The sequence below is a fragment of the Bicyclus anynana genome, chromosome 8 (assembly GCF_947172395.1).
Source record: "Bicyclus anynana chromosome 8, ilBicAnyn1.1, whole genome shotgun sequence".
Lineage (NCBI taxonomy): Eukaryota > Metazoa > Arthropoda > Insecta > Lepidoptera > Nymphalidae > Bicyclus > Bicyclus anynana.
In genome coordinates, this window is record NC_069090.1 from 11,755,773 (window position 1) to 11,779,560 (window position 23,788).

Below are 23,788 nucleotides of genomic sequence, written 5' to 3' on the forward strand. Positions count from 1 at the left end.
TTCTTGACTACAATTCCGATCCCGTGAGAATACGGGGATAAAATATAGCCTATGACACTCAGAAATAATGTGGCTTTCTAATGGTAGAAGAATTTAAAAAAACGGTTTAGTAGATCCAGAAATTAGCCCTAGGTACAACATCACAAAACTCATTATTCGCGGAGGATACGTTCTCTAAATGTGTCGCGAATACAGAAACCGTGAATATGGAATGGTATTTTATATGGGATTATAAGGGATACGTTCTTGGGTGACAAAATAACAAATATATAAAACAATAATTGAAGTTATTGATTAACTATTATCTTCAGTCTTAGACAATGGTTTGAAGAATTTTGAAATTTTTTCTTGCTTGACATTTTTAAAAGCTTTTATGCTGTGATTTTAAGCACATTCTATGTGATTTTAAGGCAATCGGCAATAGGTATTTTAGGTCAGTTTCGTCAGTCAGAATAACAAAATTTTTAGCCGCGAATATAGGAATTGGGACGCATTTTTTTATTCCGCGAATAAGGAGCTTTTACTGTAATGTAATAATGTGATGTGATAAGTATAAGTATACATGTAGGATACGTCATTGAGTAGATTACTTGGTGCTGTGTTACGCACAGCCTCCCGCTGCTCTCGATGTCTTTTTAATTGATTAACTGGCATCAACAGTAGGTGCTCTATTTAATGGCTCTTGCCGGACAATAAAGAGATACAACAACAATTAATTAGGTTAAAGTGGGCTGAATTATGCTAAAATGTTGTTTAATGAAGTTACCACTGTGTAGATAATTAAATGCTAATCACTTGATTGTTTACACTATTTAGCCCCTAGTTGTTTACACTATTTAGACCCGCGGTTTCATTCGCGTACTTCCTGTTCCCGTGGTAATGCGGTGATAAAATATAGCCTATGACACTCGCAAATAACGTGGCTTTCTATTGGTAAAATAATCTTGAAAATGGGTCCAGTAGATCCAGAGATTAAATCAAATCAAAGTCGACTTCAGAATTTTCAGCTGGAGAAATGTACCAGGTACTTAGACACAAATCAATCGTCAACTAAAGGGTTGATTTGCCTCTTGGTAGCTGAAAATTCTGAAGTCTCTTTGTCGGTAGGATGGTAACTAGCCACGGCCAAAGCCTCCCACCAGCCAGACCTGGACCAATTAAGAAAACCTGAATCGGCCCAGCCGGGGATCGAACCCAGAACCTCCGTCTTGTAAATCCACCGCGCATACCACTGCGCAACTGAGGCCGTCAAGCTGGCGACGCCCGTACCAACAAGACAGAGTTAGTGATAAGTTTAAGTTAAGAAGAAGACAAAAAGTTTGCCAGAAGGTCTGGCTCATTTTTTGCGCAAAGGATCAGCTTGGCTGTCCACTGCGGAAATGCATGATTGCGTGGGAATGATTTGTATAGTTATTAGGACAAGTTAGCTTAAGATCCTTATTGTATTCTTTCTCAATAAAAAAAAAAGTTAAGAGAATATTGACACACTTCATATTTACAGGAATGCGTCGGTCAGCCCAAGGCCCCGCGCCCCGCACTTGTCTGCTGTGTGGCGAGACGTCCAGGCTGCTTGCTCCGTTGCGCACGTGCTCCATGTGCCAAAACTCCGCCTGTCCCAAATGCGTCATAGATACACCTCCTCACAGGTAAAACATCCTATAACAACAACTAAGACTTGACACGTACATAGTGTATGTTTCGGGGCAACATACTTCTATTTAGACAGTCGATCTGAAAGAGTAAACTCCATTACTGCGTGACACACACTATTTTATTTATAATAATAATAATAATAAAGCCTTTTATTTCCAGAAACATAAACAGTTGCTAACAAATACATTACAATAATTAAAAATAAAAGTACACATTTAAGAAAAAAAAGTTAAGCTACACTATAACTATAGAATGTCTCTTATTTCAGAGTGCCTTACGGCAAAGGCCTCCTCCAACTCCTTCCACTGTTTTCTGTCTGCCGCTATTCTCATCCAAAGGGGTCTTAAAGTCATTTTTAGATCATCCTCCCATCTTTTTGTTTTGCAACCTCGGCTCCTAACACCATCCCTTGCAAACTGTCACCTGTTTGCTCCATTTTTCTTTTGTGCAGCGGAGCATATGTCTAGTCCATCTCCATTTCTGTTGATCAATGCGTGTCAGTACTTCTGACTTTGTCCATTAATTTCAAACCTAGCATACTTCTTTCCATGCTTCTTTTTTTATTTACCCGTATGTTTGGACAAACTATGTCTATATCTAACACCTTAGCCTAAAACTAGGACAACAATTTACATTTTGAAAAGGTTGATTTGTTGAACCATGTACTTGTACCGACTCGTAAATCTATGGTTATAACACAAAAGTGAACAACTGAATCAGAGAAAAATCTGAACAAGTAGGTAAAGCTAAGCAATTTTTTGTAAATATAAATATGAAACATTTCAGTTGCCAGAGCTCCTGTCAATAAGGTTCGTTGTTACAAATTGCTTGCAGCAATATAACTGGCATTGTTCGTCGGTAATCATTTTCGTTCCTTGTTTCGGAATATAATAATTGTTCAAAAATCATGAGTATTCAAATATTATGTAATATGTTATGTCCATATTATGTGTAATTATTCTGTTTTGAATACGATGCGATTTATGTCTATTTTTATTATTACTGGAAGAAAAGTAAATGTACGTTGAGGTAAATTCTCTTTCTTGAATATTATTTTTGACGTGACAACGTCTTATAATTCGATGGAGCCGGCTGCACACACAAAAAAGATGACGTCATGCGTCGTTCCCTCGCTCTAGGGTTGCCAACTATTTTTAAAAAAATCGGTCCATAAATGACAGAATTATCGCTGGACATACATAAAAAAAAGAAAAAGAAAACAAACATACATACAGCCGAACGTAGAACCTCCTCCTTTTTGGAAGTCGGTTAAACAAAAACTAAAGTATATTCTGGTGTATGAAGATCCATAAACAGTATTTTATAAAAACGCACATTTTCTTTTAAAAAATGCAACCATTCCATCAGTATTTTCTTATGACGATGTCACGTTCAACAATCTTCAGTAAGCCGACTTTACAAACAACCGATTTTTTTAAGCAACATCAAAGAAGATTTGTTATTATGCTTATTGTGTATATATTTATGTATCTACTAGCGAACGTCCGCGACTTCGTACGCGTGATATTCTGCTTTTCACAATTCCGCGGGAGGTTATGGACCAACATATATACCTACAGCGTATATGTTGCTCCATAACCTCCTACATATCATTCAATAAAAGTCCCATTGATATAGGTTCAGCTGTTCCAAAAATTAGCCCGGACAAACTGAGAAGCAGACAGACAAAAGTTAGATTATGTTTTAGTATCGTGTAAATAGCTATAAGCACTTGAAAAAACACATGATCAACCTATATTGTATGTGTTTCATCTAATTTAGTTTTATAAATTTCCGATATTTTTCTGGGATGATTTTATATAATTCGGTCCGTTTTTCCTTGAAAAGAAACATTTTTATATCGTAATTGCATAAACATAAATGAGGATATTTTTAGTACACGTGTATATTTTTTTTAATTTATGGTCGTTACAGTACACAACGTACATTTTCCATTAATTTCACTCACTGGAAATTGGTTGTCTGGTGGAGATCGCTTTTAAGCGATAAAACCCCCAATAACTTACCTTATTTATATTTTTGTGTTTCTTTTTATTTGCAATGTATAATTTTAACGACGTACGATGACGATTACTTACATTCAGTAAGCTATGCTTCTTCTTTTAAAAGCTTAAAATTAATATATAGGTACGTTTAGCTAATGAACCGTCAAATCATTTATACCTAGACCAGCGGACGCCCCGCGTAGTTCTCGTACCCGTTTGAGTACGGGGATAAAATACAGCCTATGACACTCACAAAAAACGTGGCTTTCCAGTGGTAAAAGAATTTTCAAAATCGGTTCCGGATATCCAGAGATTACACCCTACAATACCCATCTATACTAATATAGATAAATTTTCATACGCAACCTCGATGGAATGAGAGCCTGCGATAGCCAGACATACCTTATTTTATGAAGGCTGATATTTTGTACCGATATGGAATTCTATTATGATACTAATAATACCCTTCTAGGAAATAATACCAGATACACCAATGCCTATGCTCCTTCCATAGACAAGTACAGTAGCCAATTATGGAGTTCGAAACTTGGCTTGGCTTTGGAAGATAACAGGCTTCAAGAGTCCAGACCTTCAGACGTCTATGTATAAACGTGTTTTTTTATGATTAAATTGTCTCGGCATTAACGACTAGCAACTACTTATTAATGCTGAGAGTTCACAACACCGATAAAAATTATTTTGAAAAGATGTTATCTAGCGAAGTGTTGTTACGAAGATACAGCAGCTATGATCCCTCATGATATCCCGTGAAAAATATCAAAAAATTACAATTTTATCTTTTACAATTGAGGATCTGGACCCTTGAAACTACCTACCCTATAGTCTACGATCCAAACTACTTAACTGGCTACCGTATTTACTTATCTATGGTAGGAGCATAGACTGACAAACTTTCAGCCTTTATAAAATAGGGGTACTCACGTAGGTATGTCTGGCTATTCAGGGCCTGTAGTTATTGGCACGTCGATTCTCTTTCTACAATAGCAAACGCTTCAAAATTATAGACAAGTATAAATTCTTATATATTCTTATATATAAATTCTTTATAGACAAGTTATCGATCGGATATGTCATTCCCATAAATTTTTTTTCGAAGCGTTAGCGTTCGTAGAAAGACAATCGACATGCCACATGCTTATAGGCCCAGGCTCGTAGAGTAGAGTAGACGACTTATGGCAGGCACAGATCCGCATTGGACGCATCAAACGGATTTTAGTATTCTTTGTACTGAAAGTCACCAAAGTGCGTCCACTGGTCCACATCGTACAGTACGGATATTATCTACCGTAAAACTAAAAATCCGCTTGATGCGATGCGTACAATGCGGATATGCGGATCTGTGGACGCCTACCATTAAAAGGCATTTTTATCCACAGATCTCCAATATATTCAAGAGAACAATACATGTGCAACCTTTGCGCCGAGACCAGGGAGATGTGGAAGAAGTCGGGCGCGTGGTTCTTCAAGTCCTTGCCCAAATACATCCTGCCAGATAGGAGAAATACTGGCAGATACAACGATTCAGAACTGGCCAAATCATTACAAGTAGGTACCTACGTTATACCTATAAAATTCTAATTTCTTAGAACATTTCTTACATAGGTCGTCGTCGTTATCAACCCATATACGGCTCACTGCTGAGCTCGAGTGTCCTCTCAGAATGAGAGGGGTGAGGCCAATAGTCCACCACGCTGGCCCAATGCGGATTGGCAGACTTCACACACGCAGAGATTAAGAAATTCTCTGGTATGTAGGTTTCCTCACGATGTTTTCCTTCACCGATTGAGACACGTGATATTTAATTTCTTTCCCCGGACCGGATTCGAACCCACACCATCCGATATCGGAGGCAGAGGTCATATCCACTGGGCTATCACGGCTCTTTACTTAGGTACATAGGTACCACCTAAGTATTATTTAGCATCAATGGGTGTGTTTATCGGTAGGTTTCGTTATCTAAAAGTAGTGTATTTACATGTTCGATAACTGATCCGGTCTGTAACATTTTTACTGAAAATTCTTTATAAAAACGAGAAGCTCAGTTTTACATAGCCCAGAACCAGTGGCGTGCACTTCATAGAAGCGTAAATGCGCTGTCTGCCTTTAGGGCTCATTATGCATCCGAATTGAAGAAGAAATTTCTTATTTTGTATAATTCAAAAGTAAAGTGCCTACCCTAATTATCAACCTTGTGCACGCCACTAGCCAGAACTCGATCCTACGATCTCTCTCGTGATCAGAAGCCAAGTATGATACTAATATTAGAAAGATATAAAGTTTGTGGTGTTGTAGGGGGTAACTTCTGTATCTACTATACCGATTGTTTTAAACCACTTTTAGCCACATTACGAGTATTTGTGAGTGTCATAGGCTATATTTTATCCCCATATAATCACAGGAACGAGAACTACGCGGGTAAAACCGCGGTGCATCTGCTAGTAAACTTACAAAGTAACTATCGGCACTATGAAACCCTTGCCTCGACTTTTTAATTTAACTTCCAGTATTTCTATCATACGCCGAGCTTTTTTACTCTGAGCAATCAATCAAAGCAGAAACAACATGCAATAAAATAAATAAACGTTTCAAATTACTGCTACAGCGTAGTAAACCACGGCTATTTTTAACCTCTGACGTAACTGGGGGATACTGTCGCGAGATTGTCTATAGAATCCTATTGTGTTTTACCGTGCAAAGCGATTTTATTTGGATGTCTCATTTCAAAGGCTTTCCCTCTTTATGGGGCGACATTTATTGAGCTTCGAGACTGTTCGCATCATATGTCCGAAATGAAGAAAACTCATTGTTACGGCTTGCTTTTTGATTGGCTTTTTTTGGGATATTTCAATAAATCTAAAGTAATATCTTTTTCATAATACTTTGTGTAATAGCGGACGCGTCGCAGCTTAGTCTGTCAAGTTCAGTTTTTTATAAATCCTTCGGAAACCATGGATTGTTTCCTGAAACCTGCGTATACAGAGATGCGTGTGTGAAGACAGCCAATCCGTATTGGGCCAGCATGGTGGACTATTGGTCTAACCTCTCTCATTCTGAGAGGAAACTCGAGATCTATATTTTTCCAACATATGAGTTAATATGTGAAGTTAAAAACGATTTTCAAACGAATGGGAAGTTTTATTGCAAAAGTTACCTACTAGACGTACGTGAAACGTATATCAAAATAGTTTTCTCTAAAGAGGAGAAATAGCACAGCTTCAGAACAGGCTGTATGAGTATGTACATTGTACATAGAAGCTTTGCATATCTATTAGTATGTAGTATGGTATTAGCCGTGATATCCCAGTGGATATGACTTCTGCCTTTGATTCCGGAGGACTTAGGTTCGAATCCGGTCCGGCGCATGCACCTCCAACATTTCAGTTGTGTGCAATTTAAGAAATTAAATATCACGTGTCTCAAAAAAACATCGTGAGGAAACCTGCATACCAGAGAATTTTCTTAACTCTCTTCGTGTGTTAAGTCTGCCAATCCGCATTGGGCCAGCGTGGTAGACTATTGGCCTAACCCCTCTGATTCTGAGAGATGACTTGAGCTCAGCAGTGAGCCGAATATGGGTTGATGATGATGATGATATGAATCCATGAAGCTGAATATGTGAAAATATGAGAGTAAGTGCACTTTGAGGAAAAACTACAGACTTTAAAAACAATTTTAATTATTTCGGCTAGGAACCAATCTACCTGTAGTATCCACCACTTGTATAATGTTGTTGTAATAATCCATACTAATATTATAACTGTGAGAGTGTGTGTGTCTGTCTGACTGTCTGTCTGTCTGTTTGTTTGTCCGTCTTTCACGGCAAAACGAAGCGACAAATTGACGTGATTTTTTAAGTGGAGTTAGTTGAAAGGATAGGGAATGACATGGACCACTTTTTGTCTCTTCCTAACCCCCCACTTCCCTAAAATGAGGGGTGGAATTGTATGGAGCATTACATTAGGGTACGTGTAGAGTAGGGGTAGGATATGGATAGGTAGGGAAGGGTACATTTGCTATCGACATGTCACGTGTTCAAGATCTGTCATTCCCACATATTTTTCTAATTTTTGAAGCGTTAGCGATCGTAGAAAGAGAATCGTCGTGCCACTTGGCCACAGGGGCTGGCGCGCTCTTGCAATTTATTTTTATTTTAAGGATACGCAACGCATTTGCCATTTCGACGTCATGGTGTATCACCCCATACCTCGACGCTTGATTGAAGTCAAGCGTTGACGTTATGATAAAAAACTATATACGGGATACATTTATTATCTTGCTAAATATAACACGGGCAAATCGCAAGGGCGGAAACTAGATAACAATAATAATTTGTTAGATTAATCTACAGCAAACAAATGAGTATAATCTTTTGTTTTAGGTATTTGTTGTCTTTTGTGTATTATGTGTGTGTGTGTCCAAATAAAATAATTTTCTTTCTTTCTTTCTAATCTATACCAATATTGTAAAGACGAAAAGTTTGTATATTTCGGATATAAACTAGTTATAAAAATTCTTTTACCATATAGAAAATCACGTTATTTGTAAATGTAATTTTTTTTATTAAAAGAATATTTGCCATATCTTTTTTATAATATGACCAATATTCCCATTTCCTACAACTATTCGGGAAAAACTGTGCTAGGAGTGGGTACAACAATAGACCAACGGGGTGGGGATCGAACCACACCCCTCGGTGATGAGTCCAACCGCTCTTACCGCTTAGCTATTGAAGCTTCAAAATTCCCACAGGAATGGAAACGAGTGAAATCGCATGTCGTCGGCTAGTATAAAATGCCATTCTTTTTTTTTATTTAATAAAAAATATAATAAGGAACTTAAGCTAACTTATCCTAATAACTATACAAATCATGCCTACGTGGAATGGTAGCAAGAATACTGGCTGCATTTCCGCGCTGGACAGCCAGACTGATCCTTTGCGCAAAAAATGAGCCAGCCCTTCTGTCACCAGTCGAGGCAACTAGCCGCAGTGAAATGATACGGTAAATTTTTTTGGCACTGCGTCTCCATGGCCCAAGGGTCTCCACGGCAAAAGGCACAAATATGTAATTCTCTGTCAGAGAGGCATACTTGAGCCACTTACCGGTTTCAGCTTTTTCTGCTGCGGCACCCGGTCTTGATTCTGATTCCCGGGAACTACACGAGTGAAATTGCATGTCGTCGGCTAGTATGAAATGCCATTCTTTTGCATTTTCCTCAGGAATTTTAAAACTTTTGAAGCTTTCGTCGTCTCAATAGGTAACATTTGCCAACGTTACAATTCACAAACTTCGACTTAGAAAGTGCAGCTGTTTAGAAAAGCATTAACTTTTTTAATAAAAGTTTCTGTTGAGTGCGGAGCTTACGTAGCTTTTACTGTATGAAAAAGGAATTGATTTAAAGTCACACGGGACGTTATAATACCGCGTGTATTTTTAGCATAAATCAATATTCAGTAATGGAACAAAAAGTAGGTTTTCCGATAAACGAGTTATATTTATAGGTAACCTAGGTACAGAAAGTGAAGAAAAAATCGTCTATTTTTCACTTGCATCTATTTCTTGTGACTTTCCGGAATAAAAGAAGAACATGAAGAAAAGCTTTATAAACAACTAGCGGACGTCCGCGACTACGTCCGCGTGGAATTCAATTTTTCAAAAATCCCGCGGGAACCATGGATTTTTCCTTGATGAAAAGTAGTATATATGTTAATCCAGAGTTAAATCTATTTCCATTCCAAATGTCAGCCGAATCGCTTTAGTAGCCACAGCGTAAAAAAGGAACAAACATACTTACACGCTTTCACACTTACACACAAACTTTCGCCTTTATAATATTAGTGTGCAGAAATTATAACAGAAAAAAGCAAATATTGTAAAGTGACCATTATATAGCTAAACTAGCGGACGCCCACGATTTCGTCTACGTGAAATTCAGTGTTTTTACAAATCCCGCGGGAACCATGGATTTTTCGGGATAAGGGGAAGCCTAGATGTTCCAGTAAAAGTTCCATTATAATTATAATGTTTCAAAGATTAGCCCGGTCAAACAGAAAGACAGACAGACATAAATTTTAAAAAAGCTTGTTAGTGTTTTGGTATCAGTAAATAACTATAACACTGCACTTGAGAAAACACAGATCTTAATATTACAGACAGACACTTCAATGTTATTTGTATGTATTGAAACAAGATTAACTAGTCTATGTATATACAAATCAATGCCACTTTCCATTGTAATTTTATAACTCAAGAACGGGCTCTCCTATCCAAAGCAAATGTTTAATGGCTTTGTTTGGACTATTTAGTAGATGGTTTATGTGAAGTTTGCACAAAAGCGGTCGAGCGGTTCTTCATTTATCACATTTTTTGTAATAAATGAATTCAAGGGTAGAGTAGGGGTAAGGTACGGGTAGGGTAGGGTAGTGTAGGGTAGGAATAGGGTCTGCTAGTACTCCATACATTATTTTAATACAATCTTCTTTGGTCTAGGACGGAGGCAACAGCAGCAACGAAGGTAAAACCGACTCCGAGCCGGGGTCACCTCTCAGCGTACACCCGCCTACATTTTCAAGACAACCGAGCAACACCGAAAGCAGAAAATCCATAAGCTCAGGAAAAGTAAGAATATCACTCATTATATTAACTCAAAGTTGGTACTAAAGCATAGAATACTTAATAGTATGTATACTAAATAACATCATGTCGAGATACGAGTATATAGCTTAGTTCGCTCCCTCGCCGGTTGAGTGACTCTCTGAGCCTTCATAAGAAGTTAGTCGACCAACTCTGCACGAGAAAGCGATCCCTAATTTGGTCTATTCGCTAACTTTGGTCTATTAGTCACCGAATATAATTAACATCAATTCAATCACCATCATCATCATCATCATATCAATGCCGCCTGCATTCAGCGAATCCCTACGACTCGCTTGATGTCGTCAGTCCACCTGGTGGGGGGTCGACCAACAGTGCGCTTTCTTGTGCGGAGTCGCCATTCCAGCACATCGGGACCCCAACGTCCATCGGCTCTTCGAACTATGTGCGCCGCCCATTGCTACTTCAGCTTCGGGACACGTTGAGCGGTGACTTTGGTTATTCTTCGGATCTCCTCATTTCTGATTCGATCACGCAGAGATCAACACGCACAGTTCAAATACTTTTGTCGTACTGAGGAAATTCTTACGAATTCAATTCAATATCAACCACATTTTTCGTATTCCGTACAGCCCATTGTTAACGAAAATCACAATGCCAAACCAGCAGCTGGAGGATCGTTGACATCAAGTGGGTATCAGGAGTCGCAGGATGCATGCGGTTCGGAACTGTAGTGTTTACAAGAACATGCCTATGTCATATCTTTACCTATGTCCTGCGTTAATCGTCCTTCGGCTAAATGATGATGGATAATTAACGATAGTATACTCGTAACAACTAAAGTAACTACTATTGTCTCTTAACCGTAAAGTGGCACACATTTAGTGCTTTAACTACTTGTACACATGTATTCTGTGCTTTATCTAGCTTTTTTATGGTTTTAACATTTGCCAGTAAGTATTTTCTTGAACTCCATCTTGAACTTTACCCACCGAGTGCCAAACAAAAACAAAGCGAAGATGTTTTACTCGTAAAATACCTTCAGAACGAAGATTGTTTTAACGAGCAAAATTACAATTTGTTTCTGCTACGCTTAAATATCACAGGGTGCTCAAAGACGACACCGCAAGGGTACCTTTACAACGAGAGCCTGTGATAGCCACACCTGTGTCGTTTTATAAAAGCTGAAAGTATGTCAGTCCATGGAGTTTGCTCACATGAGAACTTTGCCAGTTTTTGAAATCCTAGACCCTAATCGGCGTCCCTTTATCCGCATCGTACGTGTCGGACGCATTGTATCAAACGGATTTTTAGTAGATAAAATTCGTTCAATGCGATCCGTACGATGCGGATCAGTGAGCGCTCTTGTATGACTTTCTATACAAAGTACACTAAAATAAATAAACGCCTACCATAAACCATAGGTTTCCTATATTATATTCGGGATTATAAGATAAATGACGATGGGGTGACATTGATATACCCAATGAACTTTTAGCTTGACTTTTAGCAGTCTTAGCTTCCAGTGGCAATTTTTCGAAAATTACCGGTACCCTTCTTGGCAGTCAAAATTAAACTTTAAGACTTTCTGGTGAACAGCAACAAAGCAATAAAATGAAAATAAATATAAAACGTAAAACAAAAAATCTTTTATACGACAACAACACTGCGCAAAAAAAATAAACTATAAAAAGCGAAAAATAACATTGTACCTTTGTCCTTTCCATTCTATTTATCGGTGCCAAAAAAAACAAAATGAACTTTAAGAGCCAAATTGGCATAGCACCGTCTTCAAACCGCCTTAAAAAGATTTTATTTTTCTGTTTTAGTGCGTCCTAGCATAATGCCGAAAGCGTTACAGTCTGGGCAATTTCATTCACTTGTTTCAGTTATTTTTATTTTAATACAAAATTACAGAACCGATTTACATGAAAAATAAATGGGACCAATCTGGTATCTGGATCTCTTAAAAAAACAATGACGTTGAATCCTTTTTTTTTTTGAAGTCGGTTAAAAAAACAAAATTACAATAGTCTGGTTGGTACTTTGAAACCTGTCATATCCCAAACCCAAATATGTATGACCAAACTCTATAGATGCCTACCTTGCTTATCTATGAGAAGCACAGTATTAAGAGTCACAAATAAACTGTATAGCAGCATTGGCTGCAAAACTTTCAACTTTTACATAGTGAGGAAAGTGTGACCACTGCAGGCTCTTACTCAGTCAATTTCGCGCAAAGCCTTAGGGCAGTGTTCTTTACGAATAAATATTTTTGATCAAAACAGTGAGACTTTGATTATTTTTTTTTTATTTAATCTAAATACAATATTAGGTATTAGTAGTAAATAGAAATAAATAAAATTTAAATTTATTTCTATGTACTACTAATAACTATACAATTTAAATTTTATTTATTTGTAGTAGGTAGTAAAAAAAATAATTTTACCAGAAAAGTAATAAGTACAAGCCAGAACAGGTCTAAGGGCGTCCGCTAGTTCTAAAAAACCCGGCCAAAAATTAGGGTCTGGTTTTATCCTTTAGGTCAGCCAATGACCATCAAGTAAGCTCACGATCTTGTAGAGCCAAAACTTTAAAATATCTCATAAACTAACCATACACGCTTAATTAGATTATTGTATGTACAAATAATAAACAAAATGTCGCAATTAATCATCGCATATATTAGAAACAAACAAAGATAATAAGTATTTAATATTAATATTGTTTTCTCATATTTCAACTCTCGGCGGAAACAAATTGACATGAATTTCTCCCATTTTACCAATAGGATGAAGCGCTCGACACACAGTATAGCAACTATGCAGTTGGTATTAAACTTCAATTGAATTAAAAGTGCGAATCGTTAGACAGAGAGTTCCGTACAAATAAAGTGTAATAATTAATTAACTTTACAAGTTAATTTCCACTAACTGTAAGAAATATAACAAAATATTAAGTGCTAAAAGCACTCTGTTTATATTAGCATGATTCTTCATCCCATTTTTGAGCTACATCAACCAACATTCTAAGTAGTGTGACGTTCACAGAGTAAGTATATATTACAATAACTGTAGCATAACAAGCCATTATCACGCCATGTGTCACGTCGATTATCTTTCTACAAACGATAACGCTTCGAAAACTAAAATAATGTATGGGAATAACAGATTCGATCGATAATTTGATCACGTGACCTATCGATATCATATGTCATTCCCATACATTTTTAAAATTTTTGAAGCGTTTCATACTACTCACGTTACAATGGATTTTTATATCTATCCGTTTATTTATAAAATAACTAGCAGACGCCCCACGCTCGCGCTTCACGTCTTACTCTGTGAAGATGTAGCTTTCTATTGGTAAAAGAAAAAGAAAAACTTTCCATTTAAATAGCGGTTCACAGTTTATTAAATTACTTCTACAAATTCCTTTACCTTACCTCTATATAATATTAATTAGATTGAATATACTAAACTGTATGTTTGTTAAACCGTGTCCAGTCAACCCCATTACCCCCAAAGCATAACGAATGTAATAAATAGGTTGTCGTGTCGCGTCGCTACGTCACTCGTGCGTCATTATACAACAGACGGAACTGTGTGGGTAGCTGGAGAAATTCAAATCTGCGCTTTGTTTGTGCTGGTTGTTCTATGCATATACTTACATCTATATATTCTTGTATGATAATGATGTTGTCCTTCTGATCTAATTCAAACTGCCTCATTGGACCAGTAGTGTTTACGAGTAGGTATTTGGCTAGATCCGGAGATCGGGATTTCGAGTCATGGGTCGTCCTTTGAAATACTGAGCTTTTCTGTATTCCAAGAAATTATCAGTTAAAAATTCTTAGCCTGGATGTCAGACGGGTCAAACTTATAATATATAATGCATATTATGTGTTTACGTTTACGAGGTCTCATCAGACATCAGGGAGAAAAGGAATAATGAATAAATATATCTTCACTAACAAAATGAAATAGATAATAATCTTTATCAGCCCACTGTAGGACCTGGCCTCCCATCTTCTAAGGGAGTGGATATGGAGCTTAGACCTACGATGCTGCTCTGAAATAGGCTGATAATATTTAATTCATTAACGACTACAATCAGGTGTTATTGATAACGATCGGGACCATCAGCTTAACGCATTCTCCAGTGTGTAACACTTTCCGAGCTGTGAATTATTACTGAAAATTTCTTATAAAAAAGAATTAATTACAAATCCTGACCCAGGATTCGAAACCAGGATCTCGTGGTTCGAAGCTACATAGGCTAATCACTGGATCAATGAGGCAGTTTAAATTTAAAAATAGGATCAGGACCAGTAGCCATGTTGCACGTCGGATCTCTTTCTATACAAACGGTAACGCTTCGAAAATTAAAAATATGTATGGGAAAATGTATGCGTTAGCGTCTGTAGAAAGAGAATCGACGTGCCCCATGGCTACAGGACCAGTTTAAAAATATTAATATATGTACAAATGCGAAAGGTCACTCATCACGAAATCTCGAAAACTGCTGACATACAAAGATAAATTTGGTAGGGAGGTAGTTTACAGTTACTAGACGTCTGCTAAGAACGGATTTTGCACGAGGACCGGATTACGAAGGTCTAATTGCGGACGAAGTCGCGTGCGCGCGCTAGTAAATAATGTTAGATAGAAACATAGCTACAGAGGAGCTATTTTAATTTAAACCCTAAAACAAGTAGAAATAAAATATTATACCTATTTGCCATCTAAATCTAATGATCCAACCTCAACCAATAAAGAAGGCTTTGAAGTAGAATTAGTATTTCAATATTGAAGCGGACTACTGAGCAGGGGTTAAATTACAAATATAAATATTATCTTTGGGATCGAATGTCTTGAAAATTTCCCTAAGCACTTTCAAGGTAGTTTACTTTACAAGCAAGCTCCTGCCTTAAGTTCATTGCCCACTAGACAGAATTTATGAAAATCTGTTTAATAAAACGATATTTATCAAGGACAATTTAAATAAATATGAGAAAAATCAAAAAGATTTTTTAAAGGCAGACTTACAAGATTACAATAAGTCTAGTACATACTTCGTAGGGTAAAAATTATATTTTACAAAATATACTCAGAGGCACAATTATCCGCGCACTTTAATATACTGGCGTTATATAAAAATGGGCGGATAATTGTATAAAATTTAGATGAATTTGTTATGATTTACGTCTCTAGTAGAATTTCTAAAAAAAAGTTAAAATAATGCACACATAAGAGAAACTTTTCTATTTTATGATCGGATGAAAATATGTTACAGTTTATTTATCCAGCATTATGTACGTAAATTGAGATTTATCAATCTAGCAAGACGCTTGCCTGTGGATTTAGTACTATGTTAACAGCTCGCCTTAGTTTGTCTATACTAATATTATAAAGAGCAAAACTTTGTTTGTATGTTTGTAAATTTGTATGTTTATTTGTTTGATTGTATTGAATAGGCTCAAAAACTACTGTACCGATTTTAAAAATTCTTTCACCATTCGAAAGCTACATTATCCACAAGTAGCATAGGCTAAATTTTATTTTGAAAAATAATAGGGTTCCGTAAGATATTTGGGTTTTTCGGACACAAGGTGTAAAAAATCAACCAGAAAAGTTACTTTTTTGCGTACGCTACCTAAACTATAAAAGATAGAACCATAAAATGTTCAAATTAATTGTAATATTATAAATATCTACAAAAAAGTCTGCGACCATTTTCTTATTTAAAAATCTTGAATTTTTTTAGTTTAGGGGTAGAGGTAGGGTAGGGGTAGGTAGGAGTAGAGTAGGGGTAGGGTAGGGATAGTTGAAAGTTTACATCGATTTAACGCGGACGAAGTCGCGGGCGTCGGCTAGTATAACATAAAGGAATTACGAAAGTTAACACAACAGAAATGCGTTGTTACCAAACGACCAAAAAACTACCTCACTCAATGAGTGCTAAACACAACTTCTTGGCACTCAATTCAAGTAGTCGCATTTGCAAATTAAACATTAAACTCAACCCTTAAGGTTGAATTTGCTCTGATTTTGGGATTTTATTGAATATTGGACTATACATGAAGTATAATTTTGTTTACCAATAATTCTAAAAATGTCAAAGCAAAATTGCCCAGTTTTTAAGTGAAATTTTCTACATGATTGTGCGTCCTTTTATTATAAGAGGTCAATGCCTACATCGTAAAAAAGCAGAAAGACTACGTTTAAAAATGTCTAGTTAGCATACACCCTTACTTTCGTGCTTTAAGTTGACATAAAGCTTTGAAATCATTTTGTCGTGTTTTTTATCTACATAGCTACCTCTCCTTTGTTACGAGATTATATGAAATGCTTTTGCATACTTGTACTTATTCCGAAAATGAAAGTACCTTTGAAAATATTAAATTCTTCTTTTCATGGAATTTAGATTACGTATACCTTACTCACGTTATTAAAATCTGAACTTTTTGTTTTATTAAAAGCATATGTAAAATTTCATATAGCCTTGACATGACCTCTGCCTCCGATTTCGAAGGGCGTAGGTTCGAATCTGGTCCGAGGCATGCACCTTCATCTTTTCAGTTATGTGCATTTTAAGAAATTAAATATTGCTTGACTCAAACGATGAAGGAAAAACATCGTGAGGAAACCTGCATACCTGAAAATTTACTTAATTTCCTACATATATGAAGTCTGCCAATCCGCATTGGACCAGCGTGGTGAACTATTGGCCTAACCCCTCTCATTCTGAGAGGAGACTCGTGCTCAGCAGTGAGCCGAATATGGGTTGATAATTAATGATGTAAATTAATCTATACTAATATTATAAAGAGGTAAAGTTTGTAAGTTTGTAACAATTTTTTGAAATGGGGTAATCTTCGGAACTACTGGACCGATTTTAAAAATTCTTTCACCAATAGAATGCTACGTTATCTGGGAGTGCTATAGGCTATATTTATTTATTTTATATTTATATATAACTACTGAGATATCGCGGGTTTTCTCTTACAGGTCAGACCGAAAAACTTACTTATTCGCATGCGCTGCCTCAACCATTGCGTATAACTGAAATAAATGTATGGAGGCTTTTTGAACCTTTAAAAGTTCTACAAAAAAGTCCGCGACACCATATATCTATCTTTTATATTTTAGCAGATATAGTACCTTTAGTACTTTAATAAATTATTTAAATTTTAAAGTAAGGTTTACGTCATTATTTACACAACTAAACTTAAATCCTTATCAAAATAAATTATTTAATAATCACAAGGATATTATAGAGATAAGATTTGCCCTTTACAGTATGTTAATTAGTTATATAGTTTTGGAGATAATACAAAATTTCTAAAAGTCGCAGAAATGCCGCTATTTGACGCCCCGCGGTTTCAATTACGTGGTTCCCGTTCCCGTATGAATATGAGGACCAAACATAGCCTATGACACTCGCAAATAATGTAGCTTTCTATTGGTAAAAGAATTTTCCAAATCGGTCTAGTAGATCCAGAGATTACCGCCGACAACCACACAAACTTTACCTCTTTATAGTATTAGCATAGAATTCGCTTGGGAAATTATAGTCTTTTTGTCATTGCACCACGCACAAAAGGCTGGACCAATTTTGCTGAGGGTAGGTATAGGATAGAGGTAGGGAAGGGGTAGGATAGAGGTAGGGTAGGGGTAATTTAGGGAAGTGTAGGGTAGGGTAGGGTAGGGTACGGATAAGGTAGGGGTAGTGTAGGGTAGGGGAAAGGTAGAGGTAGGGGAAGGATATGGAACGTATAGGGTAGGGGAGGAGTAGGATAGGGGTAGGGTAGGGTAGGGGTAGGGTACGGGTAGGGTAGGGTTAGGGTAGGGTAAGGTGGGGGGAAGGAAGGGTTAGCGTTAGCGGTAGGGTAGGAGTAAGGTAGGGGTAGGGTAGGGTAGGGTTGGGTAGGTTTACGAGCAGGATAAGGTAGAGGTAGAGAAGTTTACATCAATTTTTACGCGGACGAAGTCGCGGGCGTCCGCTAGTACTATATATATGTATATAAATAAAAAGCCTTAGTTGATTCACATTTGGTTTAGTTTCAGGACCACGACTGGAGCGAAACAGATATCTTATCCCACGGAGTAAGCGGGTTAAGTCTCCACCGAACAGACAGCCTCAACCAACGACCATTAGGCCTCAAACGTACAGGCAGTAAAGGCAGTGCCTACAGTCTTAGGAGCGTGAGGAAAGAGATTCCCAAACCAATCACCCAAGTGGAAAGACCGCCAACAATACCAGACTCTGGATTTGGGACGTTGGAGATAAAATTGGCGTATGATAACGGAACGTCATCGTTGGCTGTTACAGTGTTAAGAGCTAGAGGGTTAATAGGCATGGATATGACCGGTCTTTCTGATCCATTCTGCAGGCTGGAAGTGATGCCAAGGGGTAAGAATATTGAAGTTTGGTTTTTAATATGTAGATAAGTGCAACGTGAGGTCTTAGGTTAGACTTAATGTCCCTGCTAATATAGCAGCAACCAGAAAAAAACACAGCTATGTTGTAAAGTGGAAGTGATTTTGCTAGTATTGTGACAGCATTGTGGTACCATAAAGCTGTGATAGCCTAGTGGATACGACCTCTGCCTCCGATTCCGGAGGGTGTGGGTTCGTATCCGGTCCGGGGCATGGACCTCCAACTTTTCAGTTTTAAGAAATTAAATTCCACGTGTCTCAAGCGGTGCAGGAAAAACATCATGAAACCTGCATATCAGAGAATTTTCTTAATTCTCTGTGTGTGTGAAGTCTGTCAATCCGCATTAGGCCAGCGTGGTGAACTATTGGCCTAACCCCTCATTCTGAGAGGAGACTCGAGCTCAGCAGTGACCCGGATAAGGGGTGGATACTGATGGTGATGATTGTGGTACTACGAGCTATACTGAATACAAGTGCAAAGTCAGTGTATTTTTTGAAAATACTTAACGATTTTTAGAACTGGGGGGAGGTAACGAATATTTTAATTTTTTTCAGAGGGCACTTATTCAAACAGACTACGAACCAAGACGGTACATAAGACTAAAAACCCGGAATTCAATGAGACTGTGCATTTTTTTGGTATCACCGAATCAGACCTGTCCACGAAGTCATTGGAGATTGTTGTGTTTGATGATGACAAGTAAGTATTACAAATTTTTGTTTTTTTGACGTCACTAGGATTAGTCATTTTTCAAGGGCTAGCAAAGTAGATTAATTAATTATCTAATAATATAAGTAGCACGATATCTAGAATTGTAAATCATAATAATGACCAATACTCTCAGGCGGATTTCCAGTCTATATTTCCAAGCGTATTTGTTTGTTTCTCTTGAGTTTCTATTCTGTTTCCATACCACCACCGGAATCTCGCTGCCTGTAGCAAATTAATTATTATTTCAATGCGGACGACAAGCGCGAGTTTAGGTGTGAGTTGCTACATATTTAGTGCCATAGAATATAGATAAAGAGCTTTAGCTAGTTAGTATTAGCTAAAGCTCTTTATCTATATTCTTGTTATATCTGAGATTAGGAATTAATTAATTCATTCATACGAACTTCAATTATGTTTTTCTACTCCCATTTCGTAATTTGCTCAATATAAAACAAACCATATCACAAAACTATTCATTCCTACAAGTCGTTTGGTAATGTTACTTACCACACGGGTAAACCATGCTACATTTATTTTTCTAAATATTTAAATGGTGGTTTGGGCTACAAATTTTAGGTTTTTTTATAAGAGACAAAATTTAGGAGACCACGCCGTAACTAAACGCCATTATATTGTTTACCAAGTTTTGTTAATAATTTTATTTCTTTTATCGTGGCCGTAGAAAAGTATTGTATGCCACTACACGTAATTAGCAATTGTAGCACTCGAGCTGACTATTGTGCGATTCGGCTTCGCCGCATAGCATAAATTCACTTGTGGTCGTGCTGCTGGCCCTCACTACATGACAGTGGTTATAAAAATTAAGAAAATAATAAAGCACAACACACACACTCCTGTGTAAGAAGTTGAATCCAATATAACCATTAATTAGCTATAGACGTTAAAGGTTCTTAATATATCTAATTATCATCTGTGTATTGCAATACAGCAGTTTTCAAATGAAGATTTATTACCAACGGATACGGCTGCGATGAAATGGGCTCAGCGATAGTCGCGTTGAGAGAATGCCTAAAGTCGCCAATTCAGTTGCGACTGACTCTCTCCGGGGCTTCTAACCGGGCCTCGGTGTCTGCTAGCCTTGTGATCCGAATTCCGAACCCAATAGTTACCTAACTTCCTGCCATACTTGTCAATCTACTGTAAGAGAATGCGCTGACAAAGTTTCAGCTTGGATAAAGTGACTAGGGCCTTATTACAGGTCCTGTAATGTGTTGTTATCAACAGATACGGTTGCGACGAAATGGGCTCAGCGACAGTCGCGTTGAGAGAATGCCTTAAATCACCAGCTCAGTTGCGACTGGCTCTCTCCGGGGCTTCGGGGTCGGAGCCGACAGGGCCTCGCCTGCTGCTGGCCCTGTGCTACAGCACCAAGAGACGAGCTCTGGTCGTAACTGTGTGCAGAGCAGCTGACCTGCCCCCTCAGGACAGTAACGGGTATTCCGACCCGTTTGTTAAACTGTAAGTTGACAACAGCGTAAACTTTATACCTTTATATACTCTAGAATAGTCATCATCAGCACATGGACGTCCACTACTGGACAAAGGCCTGTTGCATGGGCTCCCAAACACAACGGTCTGGGTCCACCTAGTGGGGGGTCGACCAACACTGCACTTTTCGGTGTGGGGCGCCATCTTTTGGGACCTGAACATCCATCGGCTTATTATATGGTTATTTCAAAGCCCACGAGATAACGATATGCCAAGACAATGGCCAACAACTGTTTCGATTGTTTGCCATTTTTTGAACTTCTAAATAAAATTACAGTCCATTTAGTAACAGATTAAATCAAATAGAAGATTTAATATGGAGACCCACCACGTTGCTCCAATGCTGGTTGGTATTAGGGTGATGCTTAATATTAAATTAACGGCCACTATCAGATGTTAATGGAAATGATAGGACCGACGGCTTTGCGTGCTCTCCGAGGCACTGGAGTAGCAGCACCAACTTCCGAACTCCGGGCACCTTTACTAACCTTTACTAAAAATATCTTAGAAGAAAGAAAACCTCAGTAGTTATATAATGTCTCGACCCAGGATTTGAATATCATGATTTGAAGCCACTTAAAAAAATGACACTAAACTAAACTAAACTAATTTAAACAAACTCTTTGTTCTAGATACTTAGATCCTGATCCGTACCACAAAAAACACAAATCATCCATCAAGTGGCGGAATTTGAATCCCGTTTGGAACGAGGAGTTTCTTTTCGAAACTCGACCAACGGAGCTTTCTCGCCAGAATCTAACAGTGACAGTCTGGGATAAGGATTACGGGAAACCGAACGACTTTCTAGGCAGTCTAGTGTTGGGAGCAAGCAGTAAAGGCCAAAGGCTCAAGCATTGGATGGATTGTATCAAATTCCCCGACCATAGACACGAGCAATGGCACTCTCTAACTGACACACAACATTTATAAATTATCTGTCTCCACGAAAATTAAAGGCGGAAATTATTTAGAGATAATCAGCAAATAACGAAACATAAATGCTCTGAATTGGCGTTAGCGGAAGACCGAGGCAGTATGTAAATGTGCCGAGTTACAGAATCTAAATATTTTAGTTGTAAATGCCACTAACTCCCGTATTTACGGGAGTAAGTACTCTACTATTACCGTAATCCAAAATATTTTTTAAATAAAACCAAGAAAAATCTGCTGTAAGAAATCTCAAAGTATGACGATGTCAAAATTTAATTATTAGCACTTTTTTATTTACCCTCTAGCTACTGTAGAGCCGCCATAATTTAATTTTAAATTTTTGACGCGCTTTTCTATGAACAATAATTATTTTTCATTTATGTACTGAGATTAATAAATCTCTCTGCCTGATCTTTCAGGCAGAGAGATTTATTCTATACCGATAGTAGTATTATATTATACCTAGAATGTTTAAGTTACAGTAATTATAGAAAATATATTTCAATATCTATTTGCTTCTCAGTTTACCTACCTACCTGTAAAAAGGTAATTTAAGATAATATTTTTTTCTTCCTTGCATTTTACAATGCTATTCTTAATTATTTGTAAAAACTAAAAATGTTTTTGTATAAAAAGTTGATTGTTATTAGTGTGCAATTCAGTATTTTAGTAATTGCTCCATGTTAATAATTAATACAAATTACCTATTTAACTCGTTAGCGATATCAAAAAAATATTCATAATGAATATTTTTGTTAGTTATATATCAAAAGGAAACTAATTATTTAGAATAGTTCTTTTATTTTTTCATCATGTCGATAATTTTGAACGAGTTTGAATAGTTAGGTAGAGAAATATAAAAACAATTTAGGGATATTCGTCAATGTTTCCATTATTTTGTTGTTACGTAAAAATTATTCGCTTTGAGTAATACTTAATAAGTAATTGTTAAAAACAAATGGAATATGAAATTTTAAATGTTGACAAATATAAATACAAATATAGATATAAATATGTTATATATGTTACCGTTAAATTGTAAAATGCGTTAATTTATAATCTCACTCGCGATATTATAATCTATCGATATATTGTGAACTAAACATACTGATTACAATTTAACATGTTTTAACGTAATCGAAGTGAAACCGTCAAATTGCAATCTTAAAACGTCAACTGTCAAAACTTGCCCCTGATTGGTCGGCCTTACAGCAGACTCTTTTATTATGCCCGCTAATATTTTTGTAACTCTATGGTAAATTCATCCTGATTAACAATTTAACGGTTTCACTTCGATAGATTACAGTATATCGAAAAATAACACGTTATATTGTGATCAGTATGTTCAGTTCACAATATATCGACAGATTGCAATATCGAGATATATATTACAGATACATAGAGTACCTACCTTGATTATGCTGATGCCAATTTCAATGAAACAAAGAACCTAGTAACATATTGGTGGTTTTTTTAAGTTTTTACTTTTATGTGCGAATTATTTTAGTCTCATTATCAAGAATATCATGTTTTTGATGATTTAATTTAAATTAGGTATGTAATAGGTATATTGAAGTTAACGTGCCAAAGACAATTTTATATTATGTTACTTAACTTATAATATTGTTGTCGTTATTCTAATCAGCTTTTAAAAACTGCATGCATTATTGTATTATGTAAAGTATAAATGTTTAAAATGTTATATCAAAAATACAGAATATATATTTTTTTCATTGAATAATTTACCTGTTTTTTTTTATTCTACCCTACTTACGTACGTTATAACTATGACAACAACGCACAAACATAGTACATCCAAAATACTCCTGACAAACGCAGTCATATTAACCCTAGAAGCCTAATCTACGCCTGCGAGGCGTACACGCAATCGAATATCGTTATATCTTTCTAACGGTTGAAGTC

At 36.9% G+C, this 23,788-nt stretch overlaps 1 protein-coding gene across 1 annotated transcript in view; it reads left to right on the plus strand.

Annotated features, from left to right (window-relative positions):
- LOC112052305 (double C2-like domain-containing protein beta) overlaps positions 1-22,229 on the plus strand; it is a 48,349-nt gene extending 26,120 nt beyond the window's left edge. The window contains exons 3-9 of the mRNA XM_052883014.1: positions 1,502-1,646; positions 5,057-5,225; positions 10,169-10,297; positions 18,337-18,688; positions 19,270-19,414; positions 20,672-20,905; positions 21,568-22,229. Of these exons, the coding sequence (XP_052738974.1) occupies positions 1,502-1,646; positions 5,057-5,225; positions 10,169-10,297; positions 18,337-18,688; positions 19,270-19,414; positions 20,672-20,905; positions 21,568-21,865 (1,472 nt within the window). The 3' untranslated portion in view covers positions 21,866-22,229. The remainder of the gene's footprint in view (positions 1-1,501; positions 1,647-5,056; positions 5,226-10,168; positions 10,298-18,336; positions 18,689-19,269; positions 19,415-20,671; positions 20,906-21,567) is intronic.
- The last annotated feature ends 1,559 nt before the right edge of the window (positions 22,230-23,788 follow it).